This window comes from Ranitomeya variabilis, chromosome 1 (assembly GCF_051348905.1).
Source record: "Ranitomeya variabilis isolate aRanVar5 chromosome 1, aRanVar5.hap1, whole genome shotgun sequence".
Taxonomy (NCBI): Eukaryota; Metazoa; Chordata; class Amphibia; order Anura; family Dendrobatidae; genus Ranitomeya; species Ranitomeya variabilis.
The window spans coordinates 974288187-974304688 of record NC_135232.1 but is presented as its reverse complement, the minus strand read 5'-3'; the positions used below and the strand labels follow the sequence as shown (position 1 = coordinate 974304688).

The window sequence follows — 16502 nt, the reverse complement described above, 5'->3', positions numbered from 1 at the left end:
TGTTGACTTTGGAACTTAACCCTTGGTTCACTCCTCCTGGTAAGAACTCTGTTTTTGAACTGTGTTTTGGAACTATGTTGCTGGACTGTGTTTTTGCTACTTAATCCTTCATTTACTCCCCCCGGTGGGAGCTACTGGAATCTACACCAGTATAATACTTTAATGTCAACTTGTTCTGGACTTACCCGTGTTTATGCCACAACTGAGATCAACTTGAGAACTTGTTTCTGGACTTACCCTTGTTCATGCCACACCTGGGATTAACCTGAGGACTTGTTCTGGACTTCCCTGTGTTTACTACATACTTGGATTTGACTCTTTCTGCACCAACAGTGTTTTGGATCTTAACCACGTCACCTGTCACACTCACCTTGCCGAGGACTCTGCCCTAAGAACTCTGCCGATTTGCTGTATATGGTTAAGGGACTTGTTTCATTGCGGGTTATCAGTATATTGTTTTGGGTGTTATTGCTGTTGTACAAATACACTATTTGCACTAAGGAAACCCGTCTGTCTGTTCATTGCCCCACGCTACCAGAATCCTAGAGTTCCTACAATAGTATTACAATAGTGAAAGTTATTTTAATAACTGTGACACTGTGCATAAATATGAAAGAAAGGTGCACATATAGAAAAAATAATAGTATTTTAATTAGCACTATATAAAAGGAACAGAGTGCAAGAAGCAAGATACACCCTAATCAAGATAGATGCGTATTAACAATCCGATGTCAGTCTTCAACATCAATAACCATATGGATAGAAAAGAAAATACTCTCCCACAAACTAAAAAGCTAATTAGGTTGTCCCAAGATATCCAAATCAACAATCTCACCTATATAAATAATAATAACAACAAATACCCACCCATTATATCATAGACAGTAAGACCAAATAGGAAGACCCAAACCCCACATAGATATTATTAGGGGAGCATAAACATTTTAGATCCCGAAGGTAGAATATCAACAACCGACATCAGTCCATGTAGTCTACTAAAGACGTCTGCTGAACATTAATCCAAAAATGAAATTGTAATGTTCCCTTGATTCGAAAGCCGGAGAACAGATAAAAATAACAAAATCCATATAGTGGTATCATCCGGCCTCCTACTCCACGATATCAGATTGGAATCAATGGAAGTCCAGCCGAACACAGATGGACAATGGTTCAATAGTATACACTTCATCAGTCCATGTAGTCCTCTCCAAAGATCTGCTGCATATTACTCCACAAGAAGATCGTGGTATTTGTTACTTTCAAAGACCAAAGAACGTATATCAAATGTAAAGAATCCATAAAATGGTATCATCAAGTCTCCTGCTCCACGATATCCAATAAGAATCAGTTGAAACTCCAGCCAATCGAAGACACACACTAGTTCAGCGATGTAACATTCCTACAACACAAACATGAGTTAAAACATAGCTTAAAATCAAGACAAAATAACAAACCCTACCATAAACACTAAAAACAAAAAATAAAAGAGAGACAAGCATATTTTTTCAAATTAGGTTAAAGAAATCCACTGAAGCCAAGGTTCTCATTGAGACCATTGGGGGGCCAAAGTACCCAGACGGTATATCCACCGACTCTCAACCTGGGCGAGAGCTTTTCCCAAATCTCCTCCCCTGGCTCCCAAAGAAACCAAATCAATACCCTTTACCTTCATGAGATATGGATCACAGTTGTGGAATTTCTTATAATGCCTTGGAATTGTCTTTAAACTAGAGATATCATCCACAGTTTTAGCCTTTTCAATATCCAGATGATGTTCACGGATTCGAATTTTCAACTCCCTTGTGGTGAGGCCTATATAGACCTTACCACATAGGCAACTGGCATGATACACGACTCCCTTGGACGTACACATAATAAATCTTCTTATTTCATATCTTTTCGATCCATCAAAATTTGAAAAAGATTGGGCTTTCACACAATTGGCACAGGCCTTACATCTACCACAGGGGTAAAATCCAGCCATTTCTTGATGTAAGTTGTTAGTTTTTTTAGTCGGTTCATAATGGCTATGTACCAGGATATCCTGAAGATTCCTGGATCTCTTAGCCACTATAGACGGAAAGGGAGGTAAGATCTGTCTCAGGATTGGATCCGTAAATAGGACGGGACAATGTTTATTCACATTTTTTTTAAGTTGGTACCACTTATTATGAAATCCGGTAATGAATTGGACTTGATTGTTGTTTACATTGTTAGCATTCTTTTTGATTCTGTTGTCATAAAGCAACGCATTTCTAGATGTATGCTTGGCCCGTAGATACCCCTTCTGTATCACCCCTGAATTATATCCCCGTTCCAAGAATCTCTCAGCCAATTCTTTTGATTGTACCTCAGTCACGATCGTTAGAGCAAATATGCCTGACTTGCAGGAATTGTCCCACCGGGATCCCCTTAATTGTGGTTTGTGGATGTGCCGATTGTGCATGGAGTACCGAATTGGTTGCTGTTTTTTTGCGAAAAACCTTTGTGGTAATGCTCCCACTGGGCAGGGCACGTATCTGCAAATCCAAAAAATCAACACATCTGCCAGAGCTAAACGTTAGCTTAATGTTGAGGTTGTTGCGATTAAAGGGAACCTGTCACCTAAATTTGGCGGGACCTGTTTTGGGTCATATGGGCGGGGTTTTCGGGTGTTTGATTCACCCTTTCCTTACCCGCTGGCTGCATGCTGGCCGCAATATTGGATTGAAGTTCATTCTCTGTCCTCCGGAGTACACGCCAGCGCAAGGCAATATTGTCCCGCAAAAAACGAGCCGCCATACAGCGTCATCAACGAAAAAATAAAAAAGTTATAGCTCTCAGAATAAAAAAATAATTATTTTTTCTATATAATAGTTTTTATTGTATAAAAGCTCCAAAACATTAAAAAATTATATAAATGAGGTATCGCTGTAACCGTACTGACCCGAAGAATAAAACTGCTTTATCCATTTTACCAAACGCGGAACGGTATAAACGCCCCCCCAAAAGAAATTCACGAATTGCTGGTTTTTGTTCATTCTGCCTAACAAAAATCAGAATAAAAAGCAATCAAAAAATGTCACATGCCCGAAAATGATACCAATAACAACGTTAACTCGTTCCGCAAAAAACAAGACCTCACATGACTATGTGGACCAAAATATGGAAAAATTATAGCTCTCAGAATGTGGCAACGCAAAAAATATTTTTTGCAGTAAGAAGCGTCTTTTAGTGTGTGACAGCTGCCAAACATAAAAAGCTGCTATAAAAGTAAATCAAACCCCCTTTCATCACCCCCTTAGTTAGGGAGAAATAATAAAATAAAAAAATGTATTTATTTCCATTTTCCCATTATGGTTAGGATTGGGGCTAAAGTTAGGGTTGGGGCTAAAGATAGGGTTAGGGTAGGGGCTAAAGTTAGGGTTGGGGTTTGGATTACGTTTACGGCTAGGTGTGTCAGGGTTAGGGGTATGGTTAGGGTTGGGATTAGGGATGTGTTGGGATTAGGGGTGTGTTCGTGTTAGGGGTGTGGTTAGGGTTGGGATTAGGTTGTGTTGGGGTTAGGGGTGTGGTTAGGGTTGGGATTAGGTTTAGGGGTGTGTTGGGGTTAGGGTTGGAGTTAGAATTGGGAGGTTTCCACTGTTTAGGCACACCAGGGGCTCTGCAAACCCAACATGACGTCCGATCTCAATCCATACAAATCTGCATTGAAAAAAGAAAACGGTGCTCCTTCCCTTCTGAGCTCTGCCGTGCGCCCAAACAGTGGTTTACCCCCACATATCGGGTATCAGCGTACTCAGGACAAATTGGAAAATAACATTTGGCATCCAATTTCTCCTGTTACCTATGGGAAAATACAAAACTGGGGGCTAAAAAAATCATTTTTGTGGAAAAAAAAAAGGATTTTTTATTTTCACGGCTCTGCATTATAAACTTTAGTGAAACACTTAGGGGTTCAAAGTGATCACCACACATCTAGATAAGTTCCTTGGGGGGGTCTAGTTTCCAAAATGAGGTCACTTGTTGGGGGTTTCTACTATTTAGGTACATCAGGGGCTCTGCAAACGCAACGTGACGCCCACAGACCATTCCATCAAAGTCTGCATTGCAAAACGCCACTTCTTCCCTTCTGAGCTCTGCCATGCGCCGAAACAGTAGTTTTCTCCCACATATGGGGTATCAGCGTACTCAGGACAAATTGGACAACTTTTGGGGTCCAATTTCTCTTGTTACTCTTGGGACAGTAAAAAATTGGGGGCGAAAAATCATTTTTGTTAAAAAAAAAAGGATTTTTTATTTTTATGGCTCTACATTATAAACTTCTGTGAAGCGCTTGGAATTTCAAAGTGCTCACCACACATCTATATAAGTTCCTTTGGAGGTCTACTTTCCAAAATGGTGTCACTTCTGGGGGAATTTCAATGTTTAGGCACATCAGGGGCTCTCCAAACGCGGCATGGCGTCCCATCTCAATTTCAGCCAATTTTACATTGAAAAGTCAAATGGCGCTCCTTCCCTTCCGAGCTCTGCCATGCGCCCAAACAGTGGTTTACCCCCACATATGGGGTATCGGCGTACTAAGGACAAATTGTACAACAACTTTTGTGGTCCAATTTCTCCAGTTACCCTTGGTAAAATAAAACAAATTGGATCAGATGTAAATTTTTGTGAAGAAAAGTTAAATGTTCATTTTTTTTTAAACATTCCAAAAATTCCTGTGAAACACCTGAAGGGTTAATAAACTTCTTGAATGTGGTTTTGAGCACCTTGAGGGGTGCAGTTTTTAGAAATGGTGTCACACTTGGTTATTTTCTATCATATAGATCCCTCAATGTGACTTCAAATGTGATGTGGTCCCTAAAAAAAATGGCGTTGTAAAAATGAGAAATTGCTGGTCAACTTTTAACCCTTATAACTCCCTAACAAAAAAAATTTTGGTTCCAAAATTGTGCTGATGTAAAGTAGACATGTGGGAAATGTTACTTATTAAGTATTTTGTGTGACATATCTCTGTGATTTAAGGGCATGATAATTCAAAGTTGGAAAAATTGCGAAATTTTCTAAATTTTTGCCAATTTCCATTTTTTCACAAATAAACTTAAGTAATGTCAAGGAAATTTTACCACTAACATGAAGTACAATATGTCACGAGAAAACAATGTCAGAATCACCGGGATCCGTTGAAGCGTTCCAGAGTTATAACCTCATAAAGGGACAGTGGTCAGAATCGGAAAAATTGGCCTGGTCATTAACATGCAAACCACCCTTGGGGGTAAAGGGGTTAAAGGGAAAGTGCCATCAAAATTTTTTTTTCCAGCAATTGAAAAAATGTAAAGAATTAATGTTTACATTTTGTTAAAAAATATCATCATTTGTTTATAATTTAGTAAAATATGGAAAATAATTTAAAAGGTTTGGTATTTCCACTTTTAACATAGGAAAATAAAGTATAATGACCCCTCTTGCCTGGCAGACATAGTCCCCCCCAGCCAGCCAGCCCGCCATACATGGCCCCCAGACAGCCTACCATACAAGGCCCTCAGACAGCCAGCAAGCCTGGCACACCTGGCCCCCAGCCAGGCATACATGCCCCCCAGCCAGCCTGGGGGGCCCCCCCATAGCTAGCCAGCCTGGCAAACATGGCCCCCAGCCTGCCAGCCAGCCTGGCATACATCGCTCCCAGCCTGCCATCCAGCCTGGCATACACGGCCCCCTAGCCAGCCTGACATACACGGCCCCTCCAGCCAGCCTGGCATACATCCCCCCCCCCCAGCCAGCCAACCTGGCACACATGGCCCTCCATCAATACAATGCATAGAGAAAAAAAAAAGCTCTCACGCTCGCGGTGCCCTTAGGCCTCTTTCACATTTCCGTCTTTCTGCTCCCGTCACAATCCGTCGTTTTTTGTGAATGCAGGATCCTGCAAAATAATTTGCAGGATCCTGCATTTTCCCATAGAATTGTATTAGGGACGGATTGTGACGGATGGTCATCCATTTTATCCGTCGTGCACTGGATCCGTCGGAAAATAGCGGTCCATCGTGCAGAGAAAACGTTCAGAGGAACGTTTTTTCTGCACGAGGCAAAATCGGACACGTTCTCTCTCTCTCGGCATATGATCCCCGGCAGTTTCCCCATTCAAATTGTGGCAACAGAACAAACGACGCATCCGTCATTACACTGGATGCGTCACACACGGTTTTCACTATTTTCGGGACGACTTATTTTATAGCACCATTAATTCCATGGTGCTGTACATGTGAAAAGGGGTTACATACAGGGTTATAGATATCGTTAACAGTAAACAAATTTACAGTGACAGACTGGTACAGAGGGGAGAGGACCGTGTCCTTGCGGACTTACATTCTTTAGGATGATGGGGAAGAGACAGGAGGTTGGTGTGCTGCAGCACTGGTGCTCGGTGACGTGGCGGCAGCTCGGGTGGTCGGTGACGTGGCAGCAGCTCGGGTGGTCGGTGAGGCGGCAGAATGGTTATTGCAGGCTGTAGGCTTTCCTGAAGAGACGGGTTTTCAGGTTCCGTCTGAAGGATCCGAGGGTGGTGGATGGTCGGACGTGTTGAGGCGTGGAATTCCAGAGGATGGGGGATATTCGGGAGAAATCTTGGAGGCGGTTGTGTGAGGAACGAATAAGTGTGGAGGAGAGTAGGAGGTCTTGGGAGGATCGAAGATTACGTGAGGGAAGATAGTGGGAGATTAGCTCAGAGATATAGGGAGGGGACAGGTTGTGGATGGCTTTGTAGATCAGTGTTAGTAGTTTGAACTGGATTCGTTGGGGAATTGGGAGCCAGTGGAGGGATTTGAAGAGGGGTGAAGCAGGGGAGTAGCGAGGAGAGAGGTGGATTAGCTGAGTAGCAGAGTTGAGGACAGACTGGAGTGGTGCAAGGGAGTTAGCGGGTAGGCCACAGAGGAGGGTGTTGCAGTAACCGAGGCGGTAGATGATGAGGGCATGAGTTTTAGTAGATTGTGGGCTGAGGAAGGGACGGATTCTGGCAATATTTTTGAGTTGGAGGCGACAGGAGGTGGCAAGAGTTTGGACGTGCGGTTTGAAGGACAGGGCAGAATCGAGAGTTACCCCAATTTCAGGTGCGGGAGAGAGCGTGATGCCATTTACTATAATAGATAGATCAGGTAGAGGAGATACGTGAGATGGGGGAAAGATGATGAGTTCGGTTTTGTCTACATTGAGTTTTAGGAAGCGAGAGTTGAAGAAGGAGGATATGTCTGACAGACACTCTGGGATTCTGGACAGCAGAGAGGTGACATCTGGGCCAGAGAGGTAGATCTGAGTGTCATCCGCATATAGGTGGTACTTGAAGCCATGAGACTTTATGAGTTGTCCTAGGCCAAGGGTATAGATGGAAAAAGTAGAGGCCCTAGGACAGAGCCTTGAGGGACTCCAACAGAGAGGGGGGGGCGGGGTGAGGAGGTAGTGTGGGAGTGGGAAACGCTAAATGTGCAGTCGGAAAGGTATGAAGCAATCCAGGACAGGGCAAGGCCTTTGATGCCAAAGGAAGAAAGAATCTGTAGCAGTAGGAGGTGGTTGACTGTGTTGAAAGCAGAGGACAGGTTGAGAAGGAGGAGGATGGAAAACTGTCTGTTAGCTTTGGCTGTAAGTCATTAGTAATTTTGGTCAGAGCAGTTTCGGTGGAGTGGTGGGGACGGAAGCCAGATTGGAGGTTGTCAAGGAGAGAGTTAGATGAGAGGAAAGTTGACCATGGACATGCTGCTCAAGGAGTTTGGAAGCAAATGGGAGCAGTGATATGGGGCGATAGCTGGGCATAGCAGCTGGGTCAAGGTTAGCTTTTTTGAGGATGGGTGTGATGGTGGCATGTTTGAAGGCAGAGGGGAAAGTACCAGAAGATAGCGATAGGTTGAAGAGATGGGTTAGGGCTGGAATGAGCGTGTTAGTGAGGTTGGGGAGCAGGTGGGAAGGAATGGGGTCAAGTGCACAGGTGGTGAGGTGTGATTTGGAAAGGAGGCGAGTAAGTTCTCCTTCAGTGATGTTGGAGAGGGAAGTTATTGGGGAAGGGCAGAGGTCTGGTATATGTAGTGGTTGGGGTGGTGGAACACTAAAGGTTTGCCTTGTTTGATCAATCTTGTTTTTGAAGTAGGTGGCAAAGTCCTCAGAAGAGATGAGGGGAGTTGGAGGTGGCAGTGGTGGGCGGAGGAGAGAGTTAAATGTGTTGAACAGTTGTTTTGGGTTGTGGGATAGTGAAGATACAAGGTTAGTGAAATAGGTCTGTTTAGCAGAAGTGAGGGCTAGTTTGAAGGCAAGTGTAGCTTGTTTGAAAGCGGTGTATGTATTCTGTGTATGTATCTATTCTATTCTAACCTGCCAGTGTGATTTTACTGTACGCGCACATGAATTGCCGGCTTTTCTTTAAAATATATATATATATATATATATATATATATATATATATATATATATATATATACATACACACACACATACATATATACACATACAGTACAGACCAAAAGTTTGGACACACCTCATTTAAAGATTTTTCTGTATTTTCATGACTATATAAATTGTACATTCACACTGAAGGCATCAAAACTATGAATTAACACATGTGGAATTATATACTTAACAAAAAAGTGTGAAACAACTGAAATTATGTCTTATATTCTAGGTTCTCCAAAGTAGCCACCTTTTGCTTTCATGACTGCTTTGCGCACTCTTGGCATTCTCTTGATGAGCTTCAAGAGGTAGTCACCAGAAATGGTTTTCACTTCACAGGTGTGCCCTGTCAGGTTTAGTAAGTGGGATTTCTTGCCTTATAAATGGGGTTGGGACCATCAGTTGTGTTGAGCAGAAGTCTGGTGGATACACAGCTGATAGTCCTACTGAATAGACTGTTAGGGTACCATCTCACAGTGGCACTTTGATCGCTACGATGGCACGATCCGTGGCGTTCCAGCGATATCCATACGATATCGCTGTGTCTGACACGCAGCAGCGATCAGGGACCCCGCTGAGAATCGTACGTCGTAGCAGATCGTTTGGAACTTTATTTCGTCGCTGGATCTCCCGCTGTCATCGCTGGATCGGTGTGTGTGACACCGACCCAGCGATGTGTTCGCTTGTAACCAGGGTAAACATCGGGTTACTAAGCGCAGGGCCGCGCTTAGTAACCCGATGTTTACCCTGGTTACCATCGTAAATGTAAAAAAAAAAAACAAACAGTACATACTCACATTCCGGTGTCACGTCCCTCGCCGTCTGCTTCCCGCACTGACTGTGAGCGCCGGCCGTAAAGTGAAAGCAGAGCCGGCACACCTTACGGCCGGCACTCACAGTCAGTGCGGGAAGCAGACGCCGGGGGACGTGACACCGGAATGTATGTACTGTTTTTTTTTTTACATTTACGATGGTAACCAGGGTAAACATCGGGTTACTAAGCACGGCCCTGCGCTTAGTAATCCGATGTTTACCTTGGTTACCCGGGGACTTCGGCATCGTTGGTCGCTGGAGAGCTGTCTGTGTGACAGCTCCCCAGCGACCACACAACGACTTACCAATGATCACGGCCAGGTCGTATCGCTGGTCGTGATCGTTGGTAAATCGTTTAGTGTAACGGTACCCTTAGAATTTGTATTATGGGAACAAAAAAGCAGCTAAGTAAAGAAAAACGAGTGGCCATCATTACTTTAAGAAATTAAGGTCAGTCAGTCCGAAAAATTGGGAAAAATTCAGTGTGAATTTACAATTTTCATAGTCATGAAAATACAGAAAAATCTGTGTCCAAACTTTTGCTCTGTACTGTATATGTGTGTGTGTGTTTTGACGAACATTTCCTTTGAAAATGATGCGTAAATGATAGAGAATTGCTGTATGTAAAAGCTCAGGTTAAAATCGCATTGCAGTTGGGCAGATCACTGCACGATTTGAAAAATCTCACCCTGACCGCATCTGGCCAAACAGATAGAGGAACATGTCCAATGTTAAACCATATATAAAACGTGCTTCATTGTTACTCAATCTCAAATGTAGATTAAAATATCTATAACACATCCGTCCTGGATCCTCAGTAATAATTAATTAATGATGGTAGGACTCCACAAAATAAAATCCTGTAGGGCTCTGCCCCTTGATGCACACAGTACACCCAGGATACCTTTGCACCCTTCACAGAATGGTGTGTCTTGATTCATTCATATGTGCTCATTCAAGGATTTCTTTTTCTTTTTTATTTTCCTGCAATCTGAAATCAGTTGATTTTACTAAAAGAAGAGAAGAACAAAATCCCTTATCTCAATTACTCCACCTGATTCAGGTCAAAGTGAGTTGAATAATGTCCTTCAGTCACATACAGAGGACCACACCTAACGGAACCCCTCATCAATCAGGGACTTATTTATGTGTATCCCTTAGGCTGGGGTCACACATGCGTGTTTTACGTACGTAAGAGCGCAAAAACTACGTACGTAAAACTCGCATTACATACGGCACAATGCTTCTCAATGGGGCTGCTCCTATTAGCCGTATATTACGGTTCAGTATTATACGGCGTTCTACGGCCGTACAAAATCGCAGCATGCTGCGTTTGTCAGCGTATTGCGCAAATAATACGCCAATGAAAGTCTATGGGGGCGAGAAAAATACGGATTCCACACGGACCTGCAGTGTGACTTGCGAGAAATACGCAGCGGTGTTAGTGAAAAGTCGGTAATTCAATTGCCGGCTTTTCATTTCTCCTGCACAAACCCGACAGGATATGAGACGTGGTTTACATACAGTAAACCATCTCATATCCCCTTTTTTTTGCATATTCCACACTACTAATGTTAGTAGTGTGTATGTGCAAAATTTCAGCGCTGTAGCTGCTGAAATAAAGGGTTAAATGGCGGAAAAAATTGGCGTGGGCTCCCGCGCAATTTTCTCCGCCAGAGCGGTAAAGCCAGTGACTGAGGGCAGATATTAATAGCCAGGAGAGGGTCCATGGTTATTGGCCCCCCCGTGGCTAAAAACATCTGCCCCCAGCCACCCCAGAAAAGGCACATCTGGAAGATGCGCCTATTCTGGCACTTGGCCACTCTCTTCCCACTCCCTGTAGCGGTGGGATATGGGGTAATGAAGGGTTAATGCCACCTTGCTATTGGAAGGTGACATTAAGCCAGATTAATGATGGAGAGGCGTCAATTATGACACCTATCCATTATTAATCCAATTGTAGGAAAGGGTTAAAAAACACACACACACATGATTGAAAAGTATTTTAATGAAATAAACACAGCGGTTGTTGTAATAATTTATTGTTCTCTCAAATCCATTTGCAGTCCCTCGCTTGGCAACATAATAAACGCACAAGATACATACCTTCTGATGTACTGTCAGGTCCAACGATGTAATCCATCTGAAGGGGTTAACTAATATTACAGGCAGGAGCCCTGCTATAATGCAGCTGTGCTCCGTGCCTGTAATCCCCGGCGAATGAATGAAATGTAGGTCATTGACCTACATTTCATTCAGTCGCGGTGATGCGCCCCCTGGTGGATGTCCTCATATGACCTGGAGCGTGGGAAAAAGTTCCCAGGCTGCAGTTCATGAGAACATCCACCAGAGGGCGCCTCACCGCGAATGAAGGAAATGTAGGTCAATGACCTACATTTCATTCATTCGCCGGGGATTACAGGCACGGAGCACAGCTGCATTATAGCAGGGCTCCTGCCTGTAATATTAGTTAACCCCTTCAGATGGATTACATCGTTGGACCTGACAGTACATCAGATGGTATGTATCTTGTGCGTTTATTATGTTGCCAAGCGAGGGACTGCAAATGGATTTGAGAGAACAATAAATTATTACAACAACCGCTGTGTTTATTTCATTAAAATACTTTTCAATCATGTGTGTGTGTTTTTTAACCCTTTCCTACAATTGGATTAATAATGGAGAGGTGTCATAATTGACGCCTCTCCATTATTAATCTGGCTTAATGTCACCTTTCAATAGCAAGGTGGCATTAACCCTTCATTACCCCATATCCCACCGCTACAGGGAGTGGGAAGAGAGTGGCCAAGTGCCAGAATTGGCGCATCTTCCAGATGTGCCTTTTCTGGGGTGGCTGGGGGCAGATGTTTTTAGCCACGGGGGGGCCAATAACCATGGACCCTCTCCTGGCTATTAATATCTGCCCTCAGTCACTGGCTTTACCACTCTGGCGGAGAAAATTGCGCGGGAGCCCACGCCAATTTTTTCCGCCATTTAACCCTTTATTTCAGCAGCTACAGCGCTGAAATTTTGCACATACACACTACTAACATTAGTAGTGTGGAATATGCAAAAAAAATGGGGATATGAGATGGTTTACTGTATGTAAACCATGTCTCATATCATGTCGGGTTTGTGCAGGAGAAATGAAAAGCCGACAATTGAATTACCGGCTGTTCACAGATATCGCGCTGATTGAAATCTAAATACAGAATATATATATATGTGTCACAATGACATATATATATATATATACTGTATATATGTTTTCCCGAACATTTGAGCACATAAATCCATTAGATGTCGGTTTGGCAAGCCTGCGCGAAAATCTCGCAGTACGGATGCCATACGGATTACATACGGAGGATGCCATGCGCAAAATACGCTGACACACCCTGACTACGGAGCAATATTTTGGGAACATTTCTCCGTATTACGGCCGTAGTACGGACGTATAATACGTGGCGTATTGTCTTACGCCATGTGTGACCCCAGCCTTATACTCATCACTCATGTCAATCAGAGGTTCTCATATATATACATACATACATACATACAAGGACTCACATAGCCTGTCTACTGTACCTTGGAATTTGCACAACTTATGAAATCTGCAGCAGTGCCCACTGACACTGAGAACACCGAAGCCAACTACATAAACCACAGAAACACTACCCTATACAATGTACTGACAATCTAATATGACCAAAAGGCCAAAACTGCAGAGTATGTCCCAGCTGGACCCTATACAACCAAATACAGATAACAATCATCATCTTACGGACACAAACAGACAAAAATCACAAAACTCACTGGTGATGTTGGTTCTTGAAACGTGTTCGCAGCCTTTACCCAGAGGTATGGAGAGATCCAGAAGAGAGATTGCAAGTGCAAAACAAAGTGTAAGAATAACATTTTTTACCTTGCTGCAGCTGGATTTTGCATGTCCAATCTCCCAGGAAACTCCCACATACGGATTCCGAATAGGCTGGTTACCACGGCCTCGCATTGGGCGCCAAAACTGTTGTAGCTGTTTGCGTTCTGACCCAAAGTCAGATATGCCAGATCACCAGTGAGGCCGAATTTCCCAGGTAACGAGCTCGGATAAAAGTACGCACACAGGTTGTGAGCAAATCACTTTCCTAGTTTAACCCCTTTCTGTCATTAGACGTACTATTCCGTCCATGTGGGGTGGGCCCTACTTCCCAAGGACGGAATAGTACGTCATACGCGATCGGCCGCGCTCACGGGGGGAGCGCGGCCGATCGCGGCCGGGTGTCAGCTGCATATCGCAGCTGACATCCGGCACTATGTGCCAGGAGCGGTCACGGACCGCCCCCGGCACATTAACCCCCGGCACACCGCGATCAAACATGATCGCGATGTGCCGGCGGTGCAGGGAAGCATCGCGCAGGGAGGGGGCTCCCTGCGGGCTTCCCTGAGCCCCCCGCAGCAACGCGATGTGATCGCGTTGCTGCGAGGGTCTTACCTCCCTCCCTGCCTGCTCCAGACCCGGATCCAAGATGGCCGCGGATCCGGGTCCTGCAGGGAGGGAGGTGGCTTCACAGAAGCCTGCTCAGAGCAGGCACTGTGAAGCAGCCTGCACTTCTCTCAGATCGGTGATCTGTCAGAGTGCTATGCAAACTGACAGATCACCGATCTGTATTGTCCCCCCCTGGGGCAAAGTAAAAAAGTTTAAAAAAATTTTTCCAAATGTGTAAAAAAAAAAAAAAAAAAATATTCCAAAATAATGAAAAAAAAAAAAAAATATTATTCCCATAAATACATTTCTTTATCTAAATAAAATAAAAAAAACAATAAAAGTACACATATTTAGTATCGCCGCGTCCGTAACGACCCGACCTATAAAACTGGCCCACTAGTTAACCCCTTCAGTAAACACCGTAAGAAAAAAAAAAAAAAAACGAGGCAAAAAACAACGCTTTATTATCATACCGCCGAACAAAAAGTGGAATAACACGCGATCAAAAAGACTGATATAAATAACCATGGTACCGCTGAAAACGTCATCTTGTCCCGCAAAAAACGAGCCGCCATACAGCATCATCAGCAAAAAAATAAAAAAGTTATAGTCCTGAGAATAAAGCGATACCAAAATAATTATTTTTTCTATAAAATAGTTTTTATCGTATAAAAGCGCCAAAACATTAAAAAAATGATATAAATGAGATATCGCTGTAATCGTACTGACCCGACGAATAAAACTGCTTTATCAATTTTACCAAACGCGGAACGGTATAAACGCCTCCCCAAAAAGAAATTCATGAATAGCTGGTTTTTGATCACTCTGCCTCACAAAAATCGGAATAAAAAGCGATCAAAAAATGTCACGTGTCCGAAAATGTTACCAATAAAAACGTCAACGCATCCCGCAAAAAACAAGATCTCACATGACTCTGTGGACTCAAATATGGAAAAATTACAGCTCTCAAAATGTGGTAACGCAAAAAATATTTTTTGCAATGAAAAGCGTCTTTCAGTGTGTGACGGCTGCCAATCATAAACATCCGCTAAAAAACCCGCTATAAAAGTAAATCAAACCCCCCTTCATCACCCCCTTAGTTAGGGAAAAATAAAAAAATTAAAAAATGTATTTATTTCCATTTTCCCATTAGGGTTAGGGTTAGGGCTAGAGTTAGGACTAGAGTTAGGGCTAGGGTTATTGCTAGGGTTAGGGCTAGGGTTGGGGCTAGGGTTGGGGCTACAGTTAGGGTTGGGGCTAAAGATAGGGTTAGGGTTTGGATTACATTTACGGTTGGGAATAGGGTTGGGTGTGTCTGGGTTAGAGGAGTGGTTAGGGTTAATGTTGGGATTAGGGTAAGGGGTGTGTTTGGATTAGGGTTTCAGTTATAATTGGGGGGTTTCCACTGTTCGGGCACATCAGGGGCTTTCCAAACGGGATATGGCATCCGATCTGAATTCCAGCCAATTCTGCGTTGAAAAAGGAAAACAGTGCTCCTTCCCTTCCGAGCTCTCCCGTGTGCCCAAACAGGGGTTTACCCCAACATATGGGGTATCAGCGTACTCAGGACAAATTGGACATCATCTTTTGGGGTCCAATTTCTCCTGCTACCCTTGGGAAAATACAAAACTGGGGGCCAAAAAATAAGTTTTGTGGGAAAAAAAGGATTTTTTATTTTCACGGCTCTGCGTTGTAAACTGTAGTGAAACACTTGGGGGTTCAAAGTTCTCACAACACATCTAGATAAGTTCCTTGGGGGGTCTAATTTCCGATATGGGGTCACTTGTGGGGGGTTTGTACTGTTTGCGTACATCAGGGGCTCTGCAAATGCAACGTGACGCCTGCAGACCAATCCATTTAAGTCTGCATTCCAAATGGCGCTCCTTCCCTTCCGAGCTCTGTCATGCGCCCAAACAGTGGTTCCCCCCCACATATGGGGTATCAGCATACCCAGGACAAATTAGACAACAACTTTTTGGGTCCAATTTATCCTGATACCCTTGTGAAAATACAAAACTGGGGGCTAAAAAAATCATTTTTGTGAAAAAAAAAAAGAATTTTTATTTTCACGGCTCTGCGTTATAAACTGTAGTGAAACACTTGGGGGTTCAAAGTTCTCACAACACATCTAGATAAGTTCCTTGGGGGGTCTAGTTTCCAATATGGGGTCACGTGTGGGGGGTTTGTACTGTTTGGGTACATCAGGGGCTCTGCAAATGCAACGTGACGCCTGCAGACCAATCCATTTAAGTCTGCATTCCAAATGGCGCTCCTTCCCTTCCGAGCTCTGTCATGCGCCCAAACAGTGGTTCTTCCCCACATATCGGGTATCAGCATACTCAGGACAAATTGGACAACAAATTTTGGGGTCCAATTTATCCTGTTACCCTTGTGAAAATACAAAACTGGGGGCTAAAAAATCATTTTTGTGAAAAAAAAAAAGAATTTATTTTCACGGCTCTGCGTTATAAACTGTAGTGAAACACTTGGGGGTTCAAAGCTCTCAAAACACATCTAGATAAGTTCCTTAGGGGGTCTACTTTCCAAAATGGTGTCACTTGTGGGGGTTTTTAATGTTTAGGCACATCAGGGGCTCTGCAAACGCAACATGGCATCCCATCTTAATTCCAGTCAATTTTGCATTGAAAAGTAAAATAGCGCTCCTTCCCTTCCGAGCTCTGCTATGCGCCCAAACAGTGGTTTACCCCCACATATGGGGTATCGTCGTACTCAGGACAAATTGCACAACAACTTTTGTGCTCTAATTTCTTCTCTTACCCTTGGGGAAATAAAAAAA

The 16502-nt window shown here is 43.6% G+C and overlaps 1 protein-coding gene across 5 annotated transcripts in view; it reads right to left on the bottom strand.

Annotated features, from left to right (window-relative positions):
• RBM46 (RNA binding motif protein 46) overlaps window positions 1-16502 on the bottom strand; it is a 118867-nt gene that overhangs the window by 31664 nt on the left and 70701 nt on the right. For 2 of the 5 annotated variants that reach the window (XM_077279386.1, XM_077279387.1), the window contains exon 5: window positions 632-1399. The exons of the other annotated variants lie outside the window; for them this stretch is intronic. In XM_077279386.1, the coding sequence (XP_077135501.1) occupies window positions 1383-1399 (17 nt within the window). In that variant the 3' untranslated portion in view covers window positions 632-1382. Of the gene's footprint in view, window positions 1-631; window positions 1400-16502 lie in introns of those variants that run through there. 5 annotated transcript variants of the gene reach the window in all.